At 40.0% G+C, this 20346-nt stretch overlaps 1 protein-coding gene across 1 annotated transcript in view; it reads left to right on the forward strand.

Annotated features, from left to right (window-relative positions):
- The window catches only part of LOC139742985 (peroxisomal ATPase PEX1-like), a 31270-nt gene extending 11556 nt beyond the window's left edge, over positions 1–19714 (forward strand). Inside the window, exons 9-22 of the mRNA XM_071653491.1 lie at positions 1022–1254; positions 1699–1869; positions 3528–3682; positions 4476–4683; positions 6195–6388; positions 9938–10072; positions 10764–10888; positions 11675–11757; positions 12851–12954; positions 13535–14108; positions 14755–14996; positions 16733–16783; positions 17776–17906; positions 19237–19714. Of these exons, the coding sequence (XP_071509592.1) occupies positions 1022–1254; positions 1699–1869; positions 3528–3682; positions 4476–4683; positions 6195–6388; positions 9938–10072; positions 10764–10888; positions 11675–11757; positions 12851–12954; positions 13535–14108; positions 14755–14996; positions 16733–16783; positions 17776–17906; positions 19237–19321 (2491 nt within the window). The 3' untranslated portion in view covers positions 19322–19714. The remainder of the gene's footprint in view (positions 1–1021; positions 1255–1698; positions 1870–3527; positions 3683–4475; positions 4684–6194; positions 6389–9937; positions 10073–10763; positions 10889–11674; positions 11758–12850; positions 12955–13534; positions 14109–14754; positions 14997–16732; positions 16784–17775; positions 17907–19236) is intronic.
- The last annotated feature ends 632 nt before the right edge of the window (positions 19715–20346 follow it).

A 20346-nucleotide genomic window follows, 5' to 3' on the forward strand; every position in this document is an offset into this window, starting at 1 on the left:
GGTGCCTATTAAACCTGATGACTATGATCTCCCCCTCCCCAAATAATAACAATGATAATAATAATAATAATAATAATAATAATAATAATGATAATAATAATAATAACAATAATAATGATAATAACAATAAGGATAATAATAATAATAATAATAATATAATAATAACTATAATAGGAGCAATAATTGTAGGCCTAATATTGATTATGATAATGTACAGTCTTAAGCAGATGTAGTTCTATATGATATATCAAGCCAAGTCTTGGTGATTAAAAACAAAAAGGAGGGAGCAAAATTATGAAGACGAAAATATCTTATTTTTCTCTCATAACGTGGGGAAAAGAAACATGAAAAAAAAAAACAAACCGAGGCCTTGAAACCAGCCGTGGATTCCCGCGGGTGCCCGCGTGGATGCAAGAGCAGGGGGTAATCAAAGTCATAGCGTTAATATCTTCCCGTTTTGACGGGAACAACCTGTGGGCAGAACTTTCGGGGAATCTCATTTGCGTTTTTGGTAATTTTTCCCTGAATGTTTTTGTTTTTTGCCCTGCGGATGTGGAAATGCGTGTGTGCGTGGGGGGGGGGGGGGAGGGGTGAGGGGCAACAAGACAACTGTTGGACTTCAACGGGTGCAAATAACCCCTCGAAACTGAGTTCTATAATAAAAGCAAGTAGTGGCGGGAATGATCCCTACCAATGGACCGGATCGCCGGTCATATACTACAAAAATGTATTATAAAATTTCTGGGAAGGGTGGTCATTTAGAAGACAGCACAATTAACGAAAGAATGAGAAGACTTTTCTTTTTATTTCTTCAATAAAAATGTGCAAAATCATATTATGAGAAAAAAAAAATAAAACCCCTCAGACCCGTGGATTTCCACGGGTGCTGCTAGTTCATATTATGATAACTTCTTCAATCTAAAATTTTGAGTATGAAACTTTCATTTCTTATGATATCATTGTTATATGCATTTCTCAATCTGAGTAATCTTGTACTCTTTATTTTTTTTTTCATTTCAAGAATCATGTCAGCAGTTGGTCAGGAGACTCTGGAGCACCTGACAGCTTCCCTGACCGCCCGGCCCCTGGGGCGCCAGCTGTGCGCCTCAGTCCCGGGTCAGAGGCACGGGGGCGTGCTCCTGTGTGGGGCCCGGGGGAGTGGGAAGAGCACCCTGGCCAGGGCTGTCTGCAAAGAGGCGTCAGAGTGGCCGCTGCTCGCCTTCATCAAGGTCGTGGAGTGTCATTCTCTGAAAGGTTAGTGTGGTGCTGGAAATGCTCTTCCTCTTTTGCAATTCCATGTCATCCCACAGCCAGGTGAAACCTTCTTCTATTCTGTGCCGCAGACTTTGGGCAGTGTGTGCAACACTGTGAGTTTTTCTGTACCAAATTGGCACTCCAAACACATAAATAGTTAATCATATGTTATGATGCTGATTGAAAAACGCTTTCTTATATTGAGTGAACTAGATATCACCTTCATATGTTATGAGCTATGCTTTCTGTCCCTCTTTGTCTGATAAAAGTTAAGATGTGTGTTAAACTCTTGTGTACCTAGAGTGTGTGGCAAAATACCTTTAACTATATCAAAATTGTCATCTATATTTATACTTAACAACTGCTTTTAGACGTAGCAACTGCTGTCTTGATGCATGCGAGAAAGTATGCTTTATATTACACATTTCTCTTGGTTGCATACAGGAAAGGGAGTTGATGCCATCCGGAAGATATGGGAGGAAGCGTTTAACGAAGCATCATGGAGGGAGCCCTCCATCGTCCTATTGGACGATTTGGATCATGTGACAGCAGCCCCACTGGGGCCCGAGCAGGAAATGGGTCCAGAAGCCGTCTACAATCAGCGCCTGGCTCAAGGTACTGGTGCTGCTTCAGCCTTATTTCATTACTCATTTATAGAACTGCTATTGACACATACAGACTAATTAGTCACTACCCCTTTTAATAACCCAAGCATGATTTTTAGGACTATCCCATCAAATGATGATGATGATTTTCATTATTTCATAATTTCATAATTTCATAATTTCATAATTTCACATCATGTACTACATAAATCGACAGCTCCATGTATAGATTTTTGGAGTTTATTCTGGTCCTTTAGCAGAGAAACCAATGCTCTGAAAAATCTTACACAAATTACACTGAACAGTGTTGATTACGTAGGATCGTCACATATTTCAGAAATGTAGCAGTGTAATTCCATTACACACCGCTTGCTTGACAAGTTCACCTGTACGGAATCTATGCATACCTTCTTTTGTTCTTGAGCCCCAACTCATGCATTCTTATGGTGAGGCTGGCATGTCATCATCCTTGTTCATTGCAATTTGTTATGAATTTCAAAAATATTCTTATTCTTCATCCCAATTATCATAAATTCTGAAACTCTGTCCTCAGTATAACCAGGGAGGTGTAAGAAAAGGAGAGACAACTCGTTCGTAATTCATGCAAATACATGTTTGGTTTCAAAGCGTTACAATGGTATGTCTAGCATTCCACTATACGCTTTGAAGTCATGCTCTGCACCGCTCTAGTTGCAAGACGAAGTTCGGAGACGAAGAACGCATTTCACCTTTCGTTGAATTACAAGCTTTATTCCCCCGTAAAATTTTAAATGAAATACTCGAATTGATTAAAAGTAGTTTAGGAAAGAATTCAATATTATAAACATGTATTTCTAGTTTCATTGTAATGCGCAAATCGAAATGAAATAGAAATTAGGCCCTCTTAAAAACCTAATATTTTTCTATAATGCGCACATTTCTGCATGTTAGTTTTCTATCCTTTAATCTGGGATATTTTGATCTTTCAAATAAAGTACTCCACTAAAGCGTGCTCCAGCGTGCTTTTAAACTATTTGCTGTTAAAATTGTCAGTTTTACACTGCATTTTGATTCGCTGCTCCAATTCAAGGTACACAAATTCATTGTTGCCATCACATTGAAAGAGACAGAGCGAAATGCAGTAGGGGCAAGTATTTCTAGATGTGAGAGCACTAGTCCCAATTATTGATGCTCTCTTTTGTCAAAGCACCTGATTTCCACCTGTAGTTAAGCGTATAACTTCTCGGTGGTGCCGCACATCCTTCAAAGGAGAGCAGGAGTTGTCTCTCCTTTTCTTACACCTCCCTGGTATAACTAATTTTGTAGTTGTTCAAATGTAAAAATCTGAAAATCATCTGGAGGTCTCCTTTAAGGGCAATGATCAGTGATCTATGTAGCACGTGCATGGATAGCATACTGTAAAGCAAGATAATTTTGCGGCATGAAATTTTCACGAATTGGAGCCAACAGCCTTTTTCGCGGCACAAATTTTTTTGAATTGCCACTGGAATTCAATGCATATAGTGTAGATAAGAATTTTTGTGTGCTTTTTAATTTTGCGAATCTTGGCTCTCACGAAAAAAAATCACAAAATTAATATGCATGCGAACATTCCTGGTTTTTCAGTACATTGTATGAAGTCAGATGCGGTGCATGAAAACAATTCTCCCTGACCTTTCACCCCTGCAGTTCTGAAGGATCTGATGACCAACGAGGTGTGCGAAAAGAGTCGCATCGGAGTCATCGCTACCTGTTCCTCCAAGAAGTCCATCCATCAGTCCCTGCTCTCCTCCAGGGGCATCCATCTCTTCCAGGCCTGCCTCGAGATTAATCCGCTGGACAAGGTCAGTCAAGGATGCTTTGATAGTTTGTTTGTTTGTCTGTTTGTTTGTTTGTTTGTTTGTTTGTTTGTGTTATTTGTTTGTTTGTGCAAAGTGTGATAGTGGTCATTTGTGAAAGCTGCCTGTCACTGCACAGAATTTTTTTGAACGGATTCATCTGAATGAATTTATCTGAACCAATACCTTCTGGGCCCTGTTGCATTAAAGCTGATATCAAACATAGGTCTCTGAATATTCTATTCTGATTGGCTGATACCTGACTTATTTTTTATTTTCGGACTTACGTTTGATTGCATCTTTTTATGTGACAGGGCCGAGCTGACTATGTACAACGTATCTGAGTGTATAAGGCATACTTTTAGGTGCACATTATCCACACATGACAGACTTTGTAACAAGCCAGCTGAACACAACTAGTTTTCATGTCATTTCCGAACTTGCACAAATATTCAGTTTTGTTTTTCCTGTAAAGTGCAAAAGAAATACAATGTAAAGTGCTGTGTGTGAGAGGAAGTGTTGTAAAGAAGTGAAACTGATGAATACAGAAAGTGTATAGACTGAAACACCTGTCAAAAAGTATGCATAAGGAAAACAACCAAAATTCACTAAGTTTACAAAATAGTGAGGTGGAAAGATTAGACTTGAAATTATCAAGATTGGAGCATTGTTTGAGACTGTCAGGGAGTTGATTCCAAAGGAATGGTATGTCATATCAAAAGCCATGTCGATTGTAAGACATGGCTATTACACTAGAACATTTTAAATTGGAATGCATCTCTGTGTTTGTGTTTTCCAGATGGACAGAGTGTCCATCCTGTCCTCAGTCATCCACTCCAAAGTGGAGGTCAGCCTCCAGACCTTGAACCAGATTGACCTCAACGCGCTGTCCGGTCAGATGGACGGGTACGTGGCAGCCGACCTCGTGACCATCACAGAGCGAGCGGTGCATGCGGGCAGTGCACGAGAGATCGCGCAGGGCCAGAGGTCGGCGCCTGTCACACCATGTGAGTTGAGAAAATTCTTTTGTGTCCTTATTTTTTTAGTCTCCTTCCAGAACCTTAAGATTATTTTTCAAGTGACTGGACATAGGCTGCGTTTATCTACAAAATTTCCGAGGCAGAATCACGATCCTAAACGCGTTTGAGGCATTTTCAGAGGTTAGATAAACGCAACCATGTTTTCAAATGCGTTTGGAAACGCCGTTTTGAAACGCCTTTCAAAGGGCGTTTTGAAACACGTTTGAGACCACGATCGCTGTTCTGTGAGTAGATAAACGCAATGCCATTTTGAAACGCATTTGTATCTCAAGGTCCAATCCCAGCTGTTTCAGGTTATGTTCTCTACCCATTATTTGTGTGTGACAGATGAGGCATGTTTGGTGGTATGCAGTTGACCTTTACTTCCTGGGTCAAACGGCGCAAAGCAGCTGTGCGATGACTTCACTCGAATCGCGATTGTATGATGGTTAGATAAACACGGCACCCTGAGAATCGCGTTTCAAACCATGTTTGCAAACACCGTTTCAAAAGCGTTTTGAAACGTGATTCTCTTTCTCAAGTTAGATAAACGCAGCCATTGTCATTACTGTAAAAGTGGAACTAATTGTGGTGTGGACATTTTTGTGCATTTCACGAGACATGAAACCAGCGCGACAATAAAAGCATGCAAATTGTTCGCTCTTTGCTTTGTTTTCTTGTTGTTTGTAGTTTTCTTGACATTCACTAGTCCTGTAGAGTGAGTGAATGTGCTGTTATGGTGCGGACCAGTTACCTTCTACCATAGTATGTGCTGCCAAAATCTTGATATTGTGGAAGCAGTGAGGTGTTTGAAATCTTCATGAAATCTCCATTTGAACTTGCAAGAGAGCTAAAATATTGCCCACATGCACAGACTCAAAAAACCTTTATTTACTCACAAAGACTACAGTCACAACTGATGCAGGTAAATGTGTGGGTCCTACACAATTCTTTCCATGTGTACATACTGGCATCTGCAGTAAATTTCTATTTTGTTTGTTTGTTTGTGTAGGTTTTGTTTTTTAAAGCTTACACTGTGAAAACTTAATTTGTGAATGCTCTACTAGCTTTATCTTTTCTCACAGCCAGCTGGATTTAACCAGCTATGAAGGAACACATTTGTAATAACAAGCAACCCAGTACAGAACAGTCACAAACAGCTTATAAAGTTTTGTTACATTTTCATTTTGGGTGTCTTGCAAAAAAGAAAAAAAATGGCTTTGGAAAGACATGAAGTTGATTGTGAGATGAATATCAGGCAGTATGTCATTCACTTACCTCAATATAAAACAAACTTTAACAATTACTGATTGACTAAAAATCAATAACTCCCAGTTACTAAGGTACAAGAATTCATTAATTTGAAGCAGTAAAGGAACATGATACTCCTTGTTACACAGAGCCCTGCTCCTATTTCAAGAGCAGAAATATGAAGATTTATGTTGAGTGCAGAACCATCTACCTCCATTTCATTAAATCACTATTGCCATTCCCCTCAGCTCAAGATGGTCAATCCCCCTCCAAGGAAATTCTCCTGTGCCAAGAGGACTTTGAGGTTGCATTAAACAACTACTCCCCGGCCGCCCTCAGGGACGTTCCATTGCACAGTGCGGGGGAGCTGGGATGGGAGGATGTGGGAGGGTTGGGGCAGGTCAAGCAGGACCTTGTGGAGACTCTGCAGCTTCCTACCAAAGTGAGTTTATAATCTGTGTGTGAATTTGTGTGTGTTTATTACCTCTGCCAAGGGAGGAGGTTATGTTGTCATCAGCATTTGTTTGTGTGTCTGTGTGCAAAATAACTCAAAAAGTTGCAACCGGATTTGGATGAAACTTACGGGAAAGGTTGAGGATGACACAAGGAACAGATGATTAAATTTTGGTAGCAATCTGGGAATTCTTATAGATTTTATGAAGGATTTTCGATGTTTTGGCAGGTGGGGTCAATGAACTTAGGAGTTTGAGGTGTGCATTTGTTGAGGTTTTCACACGCGCACTAAAGTGCGTACTCTAGTTTCTGCTAGGGCGAGGCGCGCCTTGCAGCTGAGGGTTCATGATGTAACAAAGGCTTCTATATTGGGAAATCGGGCGATTTTCAGCATGCATATGTATGGGTGGAAATCACTGATCTCTATGGAAGAACGAGATCAGTGGTGGAAATGAGCTGCTTGGCAGAGGTCTGTGCATTCAGAGTGCTTCTCTAGTTGTGTGTATGCCATTGATTAAAGGGACATTCCGGACGATTTTCATAATTTCACATCATGTAGTACATAAATCAACAGTTCCATGTATAGATTCGTGGAATTTGTTGTGGTCCTTGAGCAGAGAAACGAATAAACTGAAAATCTTAAACAAATTACACTGAACAGTGTTGATGACATCAGAGCCTCATATATTTCAGAAATGTAGCAGTGCAATTCCATTACAATACCACTTGCTCAACAAGTTCACCTGTGAAGAATCTATGCATGCCTTCTTCTTTTGTTCTGCTCCCGTGAGCCCCAACTTGTGCATTCTTATGGTGAGGCTGCCATGTCATCATCTTTGTTCATTGCAATTTGTTATTAATTTTGAAAACATTCTCATTCCTCATCCCAATCACTATAAATTCTGAAACTCTGTACTCAGTTTAGCAGATTTATAGTTGTTTAAATGTAAAAGTTTGAAGATCATCCGGAGGTCCCCTTTAAAAGCACCTATTAGGAATGCCTGTTTTGGTATTCTTGTGTATGTATGCGTGTGTATGTACAAATAGTTTTCATTTGAAATGTACTAGGAGTAACTGTGTTTGTCTGTGTGGGTATGTGTGTGTGTGTGTGTGTGTGTGTGTGTGTATTTGAAAAGATGCATTTTCAAACATCTTCCATATTAACCATACTAGGACTGAGTGTATTTGGCAGTGTGAATTCTTTTGGCTTGCATCATACATGAATGCATGTGGTGTGTATGTGTGTGTGTGTGTGTGTGTAGTATTATTTGTATCGTTTTGTAACTTGTATTATTTTGTAATAAACTAATTGTTATATTGTTTATGTGAAAAAGAAAGAAAAATGAAAGATTGACAAAAACTAAAAGTGTGTGTGTGTGTTTGAAGTTTTGAATGAGTGTTTGTTTGTGCGTGTGTCTGTGATGTTTTGGAATTGACTTTGATTTAGACCACATCAGGATCCTGCAGTGCCTTGTCAAATTGCAATGAACAAAGAATACCTTTAACCCTCACTAGGCCGGGGGGGGGCCTCCGAGGGACCCCCCTCGACGTTGCGCGCGATGTATCGCTAACGCGAAAAGCTATCACCGCGACATTTCATGACTTTTTTCTTTCAAGTCTCCCGCATCTTTTGACACCAAATTTGCGATGCCCGGGCGCGCGGTTTCCGAAGTTGCGCATAAATATGTACGTGCATGTCAGACCAAAAGTTGCTCAAAAACGTGAATTCGTGTACAATTTCAATGCAAACTGTGCTTACAGGCAAATTCATAAAAGCATGATTATTTTGGGGTTTTATCAATTGAAATCAATGAATGATATATCTTCTTGTTTGGAACAATGTCGCGGACAAGTTTCATTGAAAAAACAATGAAAAACATAAAGTCGAAAAACAAAGAAATACATAAGAAATTCAAAAAACAATAAAATATGTAAGAAATTTTTTCTGATGGCACAATTTTTTTGTCTTATATTTGATCAGGACACTAAAAAGAATATTTATACAAAAAATGTGCCCATTTTGAGCTTTATTTAGTGATTTATGCCAAATTGTCTGATTTCATGCATCATTATGCATAAATTAGCATAAATGATAATTTTTTTAAAATTTAGCTTCGTGGTACTTTAGATTACATCATTGGCAACGTGTGTGCCAATTTTTGTCGCGATCGCGCGGTCGACGGCCGAGATCTGGAGGGGGGGCCTGGGAGGCCCCCCCGGCTCTATGATCTACCTAAATAGCGCGGCCAAGTTAGGGTTAAAACTGTAACAAGAATAAAAATGTGTATGTGCAGTTGATTCTGTTAGGCTGAAATGAATGCGATTAATATTTGATGAAAGACACAAGTATGGCTATTGCATCACTGCAACTTTGACCAGTGTCATCAGCTTTTATAGTCAGCTGAATCATACATCCGATCATAAGACTAGCTATTCTGAACAACAACATTGTTAACCACATCCGTCTCAAAGGGAAAGTGGTTTCAGATGAAATCTGGGAAATCAAAGAAATCAGATAAGCAAATGTTTGTTTGAGGGAAGTAAGACACACATCGGGAATGCTATTGTGGTAAATGTTTCAAGGCAAGTGGGAAATATATTGGACATATAACAGAGACTTCGCTTGGCAGTGTATAAATCCTTACGTGAGAATGTTGTACACAAGAGACTGTTAATATGGTTTCTATTGGCATGATGTGGTAAAGTGTACTTCCTGTGTCTTCAAGGATGTGTGGTGATGTAATCTCCGGGATACTTCCTGCGCAAAGTGTAGGAATGGTCGAATCTTGAGGCAATATGAAACTGAATACGAAACTGAAATATGAATTCCGTGCGATAAACAACTTGGAATCATTGCACATGTCGTGGTCAGAGTCAGATGACAAAGGGAATTAATTTCAAGGTAACTTTGCCCTTGATGACTTGCAACATTCAAGCTGTTATGATTAGCCACATAATTGTCCAAGTGTACACAAATTTGTGCTTATTTTTTGTTTTTTTCGAAGTCTTTGTTACTGCAGTGCAATATGCAAAGTCAACTTTTCTGCCAATTTTCATTCCCCTCTAAAGAATAAGGCCATCAGTTCTGATGAAAATTGTGTTCCCATGCTCCATCAGTCCATATATTCCAAGATGTCAACCATTCATCTGTGAATGTTTGAAATGAGTGTACTGTACAACCAGAAATTTTTGTGTGCGTGAAACTTTCACAAATTTCGCGAGGAGCGAAGATACACAAAAGTAAAATGCACTTGAAAGTTTTTTTTGTGTCCACACAATGCTTTTAAATTCCAGTGGCATTTCATGAAAGTTTCATGGGGCAAAAAAGGCCGTCAGCAGCAATTCTCGAAAGTTTCATCCCGCAAATGTTTCTGGTTTTACAATATATTTGTTGATTTGTCCCCAGAGTGTTGGCAAGCCGTCTCCCTGTATCTGTAGAGATTACTTTGCACCAAAATATCTACAGAATGTCTGGATGCAATTGAAACATATATATTTCATCCTTGTATGTATGCTTTTTTTTCCCTCTCTCATACAGTACCCTGAACTGTTTGCCAATTGCCCTCTGCGTCTACGCTCAGGCCTCCTCCTCTACGGGCCCCCTGGCACCGGCAAGACCCTCTTGGGCAGCGTTGTAGCCAAAGAGTGTGGTCTGAACTTCATCAGCATCAAGGTGAGTTAGTCATAGCTCTCCCTTCTACTCCTGTAACTTGTAGAGTGTGGGAAGTTAATTATAAAGCATCCCTTTCTTGCTTAATTTTTTTTTTAAGATCTTATGATAGGAAGATTGGTGGTTTCATGAACTTCCGAGTGTATAATGTGTTTCCTAACTCAGGCATATGTACATGGTACTAATATGCTCTTTTATTGAAAGTATACTCACTGGTGAAATTAGTTTAAATATATATAATATTTTTTTATTTATTTCTATATAAAGTAATACAAAGTAATATTAATAACACTTACATGAGTACAGAATATTTTAAGGAATTTTGAATCACACAAGTTTCAACAAAACGTATACAATTATAGTAATATCAACTTTGTATTTCGATAAATAGAAAAGTAAGCAAATACAATTTTATTTTTTAATTGTATACGGCACAGAGGAATTCACAAGAGATCTTTGTAGAGGAAACAGTTTAGTGTTTCTTCTTACGTAAAATGAGGAGATCCCTCTCTCTGCCAACTTTACAGTCAAGCTATGTACTCTGTTGTTAATGGCAAAAGGGAACAGATGCAAATACAAGACTGTTCATGTAAATGCATGTTGTCTTCCCGCTCCTCTTTGTCGCTAGGGACAGGATTTTTTATTCATTATTATTTTTAATGTGGAATGCATCATTTGTATGTCTGTCTCGCAGGGACCGGAGCTGCTGAGTAAGTACATCGGTGCCAGCGAGCAGGCCGTGCGGGATCTCTTCACGAGAGCAGTGAGTGCCAAGCCATGCATCCTGTTTTTTGATGAATTCGACTCCCTGGCACCAAGGTGAGTATCAAAGAGGAGAGGTCTTTCCTCTGAGCTCTGAATGTGATGATTAGATGTTCTTTTATGTGGAAGTGATAGTGATTAGCATGTGATGAGACTTATGATGGTGATGGTGCACAGGATTTTTATGGTGGTTACGATGAGGATGTTGGTGATGGCGGTGGTGGTGATGATGTTGATTTTGGGGAGAAGGGAAGTGGACAAGTGATGGTGGTTGTGATGGTGGGGGGGGGGGGTGGATGTAAGAATGAGCTTGCTGATATGATGATGGTAGTTGTGGTGGTGATAGTGGTAATGATGGTAGTAGTGATGGTTGTGATGATGGGATGAATGTAAGAATGAGCTTGCTGATATGATGATGGTAGTGATGGTGGTGGTGATAGTGGTAGTTGTGGTGATGGGATTGAGGGGAAGAAAAATCCGGATGGATTACACAATAATTTCCCCTTCATGTTACTTTGACTGCACACTAAATTGATTGAACTTGACACAGGAATTAATTTCTCATGTCATCCAACATGTCTTCCTGTTGTGATTCATTCTTTCTGTTTTGTTATTTTGCTTTTGATGAGACAATAGATTCATGAAGTGCAAAATTTTATTGACCTTTTATTTTAGTTCATTTTTAATTGTTTTTGTTCAGTTTTGACTGAGTTGTGAATCATAGAAACTATGTCTTTCTATGTCTTCCCTGCCTCCTCCCAAATTACATTGCTGTGTTATAAGTGTGTTACAAGTAGATTTTTATGTTTTATTTGTATATTTTGATCCAATTTCTTCCCACAGGAGAGGTCATGACAGCACAGGGGTTACTGACAGAGTGGTCAATCAACTCCTGACCCAGCTCGACGGTGTGGAGGGGCTGGACGGTGAGAATAAGGACACTGTGTCCACATGCCATATTTGGGGACGACATTGTGTTGATTGGCTAGCCCCAGCTTTTCTTTGTTTTCAGTGCTGCTTATAATCTCTTACGATTACACTTGTGCGTTCAATCTGCAGAGCCATAACGTCATTTCATTAAACAGCTTTTTATAGCAATTGCAATCGACATTGTACAATATCTGTAGTACTGTAGCTATGTCAGTAGTTAGAGAACTAGTCATGATTCACTGTGATTGTTGTAACCAGCGATAATTGTATACCTTTATCAAGAAAAGGGACCCAGATATGATTTTGAAGGGCAGAAAACATTCAGAGGGTGACTGACAAATGATGTTGGAAAAAAAAAGAAAAAAAGAGAAGAATTTTTTTTTTTTTTTTTTTTTGGGGGGGGGGGGGGGGAGGGGGATAACAGAAGATTTTCAGAAGCATATTTTTTTTGCCGGTAAATGGTGAGTAAAAACTGTCAAATCACAAATATAGGTCATTTGCTGTTTTGGAGTGCCTCACAAAATATGAGTTTCCCTTCTCTTTTATTTTTGTGATGAGTGTGGATTTCCCTGAAGTCAAAGCCATGGCTCAGTATCATCTGCCGTGCTGCTTTGCGCTCTAGCCGCATCAGTTTGGCACATAGCACGTGTGATGAAAGTATTCAGTGTCAAATCATGCTCGGAATTGTCAGCCCAGTTTATGGTATAAGACTCTTAAGGAGTATGCAACCAAGGAAGAGATATCTTACAGAAATACTTACAGCAATCGATCGCTTGTGCTGTGGATAAAATCAGACATAATGAGCTGTTCTCAATTGTGAGCTTTCAAAATGTTCATGAAGTTACTTTTCATGGGTTGAATAGAGAGTTCTCATTGCCATGCTACTGTACATTTCATAAACCCTGGTATTAGTACGATTTTTTTTTTTTTTTTTTTTTTTGGGGGGGGGGTCCATTTCTGTGACTTTGATGTTTTTGGTTTTTTTTTGTGGCAATACTCTCCTTGAGACTGTTTCTCCTTAAACTGTTTGGGTAAAAATGTGGACTGTCTTGTGACAATGTTGCAACTGATCATACGTAATTCTTCCAGGAGTGTATGTGATCGGTGCCACCAGCCGTCCGGACATGATCGACCCCGCCCTCCTCCGGCCTGGACGACTGGACAAGTGCCTTTACTGCCCTATCCCAACAGCTGTAAGTCGATCACAGTCCTGCCATTGACCATTTTAGTTGTATATGTTCATTCTTGGGCATTGTCAAATTTTTTTATCAAAGTTTATTACTACATTTTGCTGTAGCCATGAATAGTGTCAGTGATATGATGATGACAGTCTTTTTTTTTTGTCTGTGCATCATTGTCTCACATAACTAAACATGTTAGGCAAAGAATTAGAAAATGAGGATGAAGCTCTTCTTGGAAACTCAGAAACATATGTATGTGCGTACAAAGATCAAACTGAAGATTTGGGATCATAGAGTCAAAGATCATATGATCAAATCAAAGCCAGATGTGACGCAAGTAATGATCATCGAGATGAATGCTGCACATGTTTTTGAGTGATAAATTCAACTTGTTACTTCCAAGGGTTGTTACAGAAGTTTATGAAAATCTTATGTGCTATCATTGGTTGTGTACATTAGAGAAGAAAGATGAAACGGTTCTAATTTGCGTGAAACAAGTATGACATGTGATGACATCACCGCAAAATGTCGTCATCAGATTTTTTGAGTAGAGTTTTAGTTTCTACTGTCGATCATCATTTGTTTGGCACAGAATGAGAGAGTGGAGATTCTGCAGGCCCTGGCCCGAAAGATGACCCTCGGCGGTGACGTGGACCTGGTCCAGGTGGCCCAGCGCCTGGACCACTTCACCGGGGCCGACCTGAAGGCCCTGCTCTACAACGCCCAGCTGGAGGCCATCCACGGCACGCTGATGCAGAGCGAGCGGCGCGACTCCACGGAGGGCCTGCCCCAGCTTAGCGCCCTCAAGAGGCGGAGCATGGACGCGAACGAGTGGAAGCTTACCTTCCTGGAGTCGGTGTCCGAGAGCGAGTACGGCCAGTACTTGGAGGAGAGCAACATCAACCAGCGACTGGCCAGTCTGTCCGAGGCCGAGCGAGCCCTGGCCACCTCCATGAAGCTGACGGCCGTCGAGGATGACCTCATTGATGAGGACGACATCGAAAACGGCGGGACTGACCGCGACGATGGCGTGGTCTGGAGGTACATGGACCCGTCCCACCTCAGATTGGACCTGCCCAGGGGCCTGACCAACTCAGACCTCAATGGGAATCCGGCATCAGCAGGGGCCATGTCCAGACTTCTACTGACCGAACTCATGCGAGAAGGCAAGTGATGTGAAATACTGATGGAAGAATGGATGTGCCCTGCCCGTCTCGTTGGAAATATGGTTCTTGAAGTTTAAACGTAGTTTTGAAATAGCTCTCGAAAAAAATGCCCTGAAACAGGAAGAGTTACTAATTGTGGACTGTGCATAGAGATTCAGATTGGTCATGGAATGACATTGTGATTACCAATAACCTTAACCTTTTACGCTTTTACTTGTATGTTCAAGCCATTATACAAGTGTTTCTTAGAGAGCTACTGTAAATGCGGTATATTTCACAAAGTTTTTCTTTTCACAAACTTTTTGGGGGTGGGTGCTATTTGCAAATTTGAAAACACAGGAAAACTTTAACTCTGATCCAGACATGAATGTTCATTACTTTATACTTGAAGATTGCGAATTAAACCACTCGCGAAATTATGTTGGGAAGTCCTCATTCGCAAAAAATCAGACTCCCAAAATATATGACATGTGCAAAAATTCATGAAGTAAGTACATGAATCAGTTGATTAACCTTTTTATTAATAAAAAAAGATCTGTAAAGTAGTGTGTGCATTTGTGTTTGCCATTGGACTGCAAACACATCTTTCAACTAACTTGTCCATTTCATATGTCTTTACAATGTGTGTGTTGTTCTGTTCTTACAGACTCAGAGTCGACTGAAAACGAAACGCCATCCCCACCCGAGGGTAGCGCCATGGGGGATGCCAGCATGCCTCCGGCCGGCCAAACCCCATCTCAGCCAACCGGGCGCTCCCATCCCACCCCTCAGCCCCAGCTCCCCTCTCCACCGATCCCCCCAACTCAACAGCGTGTCGTCTTCATGCCAAGCCTGAGGGACGGGGTAGTGGACCCCACCCCCGAGACTAAAGAAATGATTGGCAGCGAGGTAATAATTGTGAACTCAATGCTTTTGTTTTGCTACATTTTTTTGTTGTTGTTGCTAAAAATGCACAGGACAGGAGAACCACAAATATGTTAATGATTTAAACTTTGCAATGTGAATGAAGTTAGTACCCTCATTACTGTAGATGATATATACATTGGAATATACTCTATATTAAACCATGCACACTAAATTTATGAGATACTTATCATATTATGTTAATGTTTGATAATACGACTGTGTGGCTCCAAAGGATCTGGTAGTATTGTTATATAATGTAAATTATTTTCTAGGTTTTTTTTTCCCTCAAGAATTCTTGTATCATAAATTGTCAATATACTGTTTTTATGCCTCCGCCACGAAGTGGTGCCGGAGGCATTATGTTTTCGGGTTGTCCGTCCGTCCGTCCGTCCGTAATGAATTTTGTGGACAAGGTAACTATCAAAAGCTGTTGAGGTATCCTAATGAAACTTGGCATGTATGTGTATTAGGGAGTGAAGTTGTGCCTATCAACTTTTGGGTGCACGCGCTCAAGGTCAAAGGTCAAAAGGTCAAGGTCAAATACATAAAATTTCACTATTTCCACCATATCTATGCAATGCCTGAAGATATTTTCTTGAAACTTAGTGTATGCATGTATTACCCAATTTAGATTCTCTGGTGAAAGTTTGGGTCATGAGGTCAAAGGTCAAAGGTCAAAAGGTCAAGTAAAAGTATTAAAATTTTTTTTTCTCTGTAAATTGGAAAATTGTTCAAGGTATCTTCATGGAACATAGTATATATACATGTACTGACTGGCAGTGATTATCTAGAGAATGTAGGGTTCATGGGGTCAAAGGTCAGGGGTCAAAGGTCAAGTGCAACACTTCAAAATTTTACTATTTCCCTCATGTTCATGCAATGCCAGCAGGATTAGTATTTTTTTTTTTTACACTTGGTGTATGCATGTGTAACCTCATAGAAATTCTCTGGAGAGTTTTTTTTCTTTTTCTTTTTTATTGCCTCAAAGGTCAAAAGGTCAAAGATCAAGTGAAAGTGCTGAACTAACTTTTTCCTCCATATCTCGGAAGTGGCTCAATTTATCATGAAACTTACTGCATATCTATGCATGTTCTACCTGAAAGTGATTATCTTATGAATTTTAGGGTCAAAGGCGAGATGAACATGGTAACAATTTACTATTCAGTACAGAAATGGCACTTTTTCTCCATACCGGTACCATGAAAATTACTCAATGCATAAATGTATGAATGGGTCAAAGTCAAGTTAAAGTCCTTAAATCCCCAAATACATGCTCTCCTATTCATCCAATTAAACCAAGGTCAAGGAAGGTGAACATTCAACACATTTGTGACAAACTTGTCATTTCAATATTTTGCCAGTTTTGTGAAAATGTAATCACACATTGTCCACATGTACTATCTAGACCTATTAGGAGAATCATGCATTATGGCGGAGGCATAACAGTCGCCATAGCGACATTTCTAGTTGTTTTTGATTTTTTTTCTTATTGTTGGTCATCAAGCTCTGAATATTTTTTGAATCATTGTTAAATTTGTGTTTTCATTTTTTTTTTGGGGGGGGGGGGGTGAGGTAAGATCATATAATATATCACTGATATGATGATTGACATTTTGTTCGAATTTAAATACTAGGTATGTTTATGTATTGGTGAAAACTACTTGAAGGTTGTAGATATATTGTTACAAATTGTTTCTAATTGTTTTCGTTTTATCTAGGTTGAGGTCATTGTGGAGAATTACCTGAGGAAGTTGAATGGTGATCACACGGTAAGTTTGAGAATGTTGTTTTTGTTATTTCTTTTCTTGCCTGCCATGTTTGGCTGTTTGATTCAGGGACAACTGCTGAGTCAAATCAATTCAATTCACCTACAAGTGCTCTTCATTGTGCTAGAAAAGTGACAATATGTTGAATTTTCTTCGTTTTTTTCTGTATAATGTTGTCGACAGTGCAGAGCTACCAAGTCTCACGCATTGTGAGTGAGACTCAAGCATTTAGGGTCTGTCTCACGATCTCACGCATGACACCCATTTTTCTCACGCATTGGGAGCATAGCTTAAAGGATTAAAGGGAGAGTTGCAATTGAAGGCATATTTCCCTTTTGTCTTTCAAAATAAGTGAAAAATAGTCACTTAATTATGCACCATTAAGAGCTAAAAAATAAAAAGGCTCCCTAACATGGGAGGGCGGACACCCCCTCCCACACCCTCCCATCGCTTAGTCGCTTCGCTCCCCTGCTCACGCACATGCGCGCGCGCCGAGATGCTGAGTCATGAAAATCTCACTCATAGAAATGTTTTGAACTTGACATCTATGACAGTGATGTCTTGAACTGTACTTAATAGTCTCCTTATCAAGCGATTACCGCATTGAAAAAATTAATTACTTTTGAATTAACTGTTGCATTTCCTCCAGCTTTCATGGATGCGTTCTACTGATATTGCTGCTTTCACTCAATCCAAATTTATATTGGGGTTTTGGTTTCCTTTAATATGCCTAGACTGACTACATGGCATACATACATACTTTATAATTCATTCAATGTCATCCAGTGTTATTTGAATAAAGAAACATTAATGTTAAATGCTGTGAGTTGGGCTGATAAATTAGGCCAAAGCACTGAGGGATATTAATTCCAAACATCATTCCAAAAATTTGTGTAATCTTTGTCCAGTGTACTAGTTGTGAAGAAGAGACTCTGACCACTTGCATATTTCAGAAATGCAGCTTGTGTAGTGTCTGGTATTTTTCTCCCACTCAGGGCGGTCAGTTAGACGGAGGAGTTAATGATGAGACGTCGGTCATCCGGGTCAGTCAGGCCCACCTGCTGCGAGCAGCCCAGGGCATGAGGCCATCAGTCACTGCATCAGAGAGGCAGAGATACCAGTCCATGTAAGATGATGATTAGAGATGATGATGATGATGGTGATGGTGATGGTGATGGTGATGGTGATGGTGATGGTGATGGTGATGGTGATGGTGATGGTGATGGTGATGGTGATGGTGATGGTGATGGTGATGGTGATGGTGATGGTGATGGTGATGGTGATGGTGATGGTGATGGTGATGGTGATGGTGATGGTGATGGTGATGGTGATGGTGATGGTGGTGATAGTGGTGGTGGTGGTGGTGATGATGGTGATGATGATAGAAATAATGATAGTGATGATGGCCATGATGGTGGTGATTGTGGTGGTGGTGGTGTTGGTGGTGATCAGTGCCGTATATTAAGAGAGTCTGGCCAACTGCTAATTTGGACGCCATGTCGTTACCGCGCGTATTACGCGTCACAGGATTAGCGTGTACGCTCAGACGTAACAAAATAACCAAGCCAAATAAGGGGCAGTTAACAATGGGCATTGCGTATGAGCGCACTTCAGTAACGACATGGCGCCTGTAGATCACGGGACCAGCTTCTGACCAATCACAGGCTTCAAAACACGTTAGGCAAAAACCGAGTTGGCCAGACTCTCTTAATATACGGCACTGGTGGTGATAGTGGTGGTGGTGGTGATGATGGTGATGATGGTGACGATGATGGTGATGATTTTGACACAGGCAGTGACAATGATCCAGATGGTAGTGAGTTTTACACTAAGTTTGATTAATGAAAAGAATGATGGCAATTGATGCAGATAATAAGGCATTTTTTTGTCAAAATGATTATAGGATTTATACTTTAACAACAATAACTATAAACAAATACTTTGCTAGGGCAAAAGGAGATAATTTTGTTTGTTAAAGAGTGTGTAAATATTTTGTCTCTTTAAACTAGGTTCTTTCAAGGCATAACTTTCAGGCATGTTTCCATGGTATCTTAAAAATCTTAGTAGGGAATACCTCTGACAAATTGCACAGCCATCTCATTGCATGGTAACTATCATTTGTTTTATGAAGTGGTAACATGGATTCTCAGTATTTGATTATCTCTAGTATTTCACAAATCTTATTCTGCAAAGATGTTCACTCATAGTTCATAAAGAGCAAGCTGTCCATGGCTAGCCATTAATAAATGACAGGTACTCTTTGCTTTGTTGGCTAAAAAGTTGCCCTGTTTATCTTTGAGCTGCCATCATAATAGTTGTCAAAAAATACCCAGAATATACTCTTGCATGAGGAACACTGTAGGATATCACACTCTTCAGTCAAGTTTTGTTCTTTGGTACTGTCATGTGTAATGTTTCGTATTGTGATACCGTGCATTTTCACATCCTATCTACAGATATGAATCCTTTGTGAAGTCAAGGGGAGGGGACTTCCCTCAGAACCAGTCCCTGAAGACCTCTCAGAAGGTGACCCTGGCCTAGAGACCTTTTTTTGCAGACTTCCAGATGTAAAAACTCTCCCCGTAGGACTACAAGTGGTAATGTGTATCACATTGGCTAATCCGCGAGTGGACATGGACCTCAGCCTGTCAATGTTTAGCATGCTGCAAAGTGAAAGGGTTTTGGAATCAAAGCGTGACATTACTATTCTAAAGAAGGTGATATTGAGAATGAGATGGTCAGCCATGTCTGTATCGATTGGTCAACTTGCTCGGTGGAAACTGAAAGGATGGACTGTCTCGTCCAGGACTTTGTCATCTGCTTCGAAGAATCCCATCTAATGACCATGAGACAGGAGTCCTGCATTCACACTACAAAGATTTGGGGCAGAAGTTAATGTTATCTAGGAGACGGGCCTTCTACACAGAGCATTGGTATAGGAATTAGAAATGATGCAGTACATACATTGTAGGTAACAAGTGGAAGAGTTTTGTGTCTGAATAAAGTAGTGTATAATGTATAATGTGCTCATCTCTCATCCATCAAGGACAAGATGTCTGCTCTTTGAGACAATGTAAAACCTTTTTCCCTGTACACGACAAGTTTGTCGCTGTGTGTTTTGTGTGCCCTCCCAAAGGAGTTGATCTTGTATCGGTACTATGGACGTGTGTGGCTCGTGAGTGTGTGTGGTTTAAGTTTGTACAGGACACCGCATGCTCCTTTGTTCTTTGCAGCTGCTTATTTGTGTGTAATTCTCTTGTTATTTGCAAAACTTCTGCAACTATGCCCACCATATCCATACTACTCAGAATCTGTTGGTTTAAATTCATTTCTTTTCTTTCTTTTAAGCTCTGAAATACTTCGAGAAAACATCACAACGTTCTATCATTTTAGGCATTTGCCTCAAATGTTGAGAATATTGCAGTCACTGCAATATTGGACCTAGTATCATACATATATAGAAGGTGACAGGAAGTTTGAAATTATGTCATATGCAGTCAGGTATACATTGACTGATACAATCAAAGTCATCATTACAAATTATTACATCTGTATTATTTGGGGCC

This window comes from Diadema antillarum, unplaced genomic scaffold (assembly GCF_040938485.1).
Source record: "Diadema antillarum isolate AM-2024a unplaced genomic scaffold, OU_Dant_1.0 seq00001041_RagTag, whole genome shotgun sequence".
In the NCBI taxonomy this organism is placed as follows: domain Eukaryota; kingdom Metazoa; phylum Echinodermata; class Echinoidea; order Diadematoida; family Diadematidae; genus Diadema; species Diadema antillarum.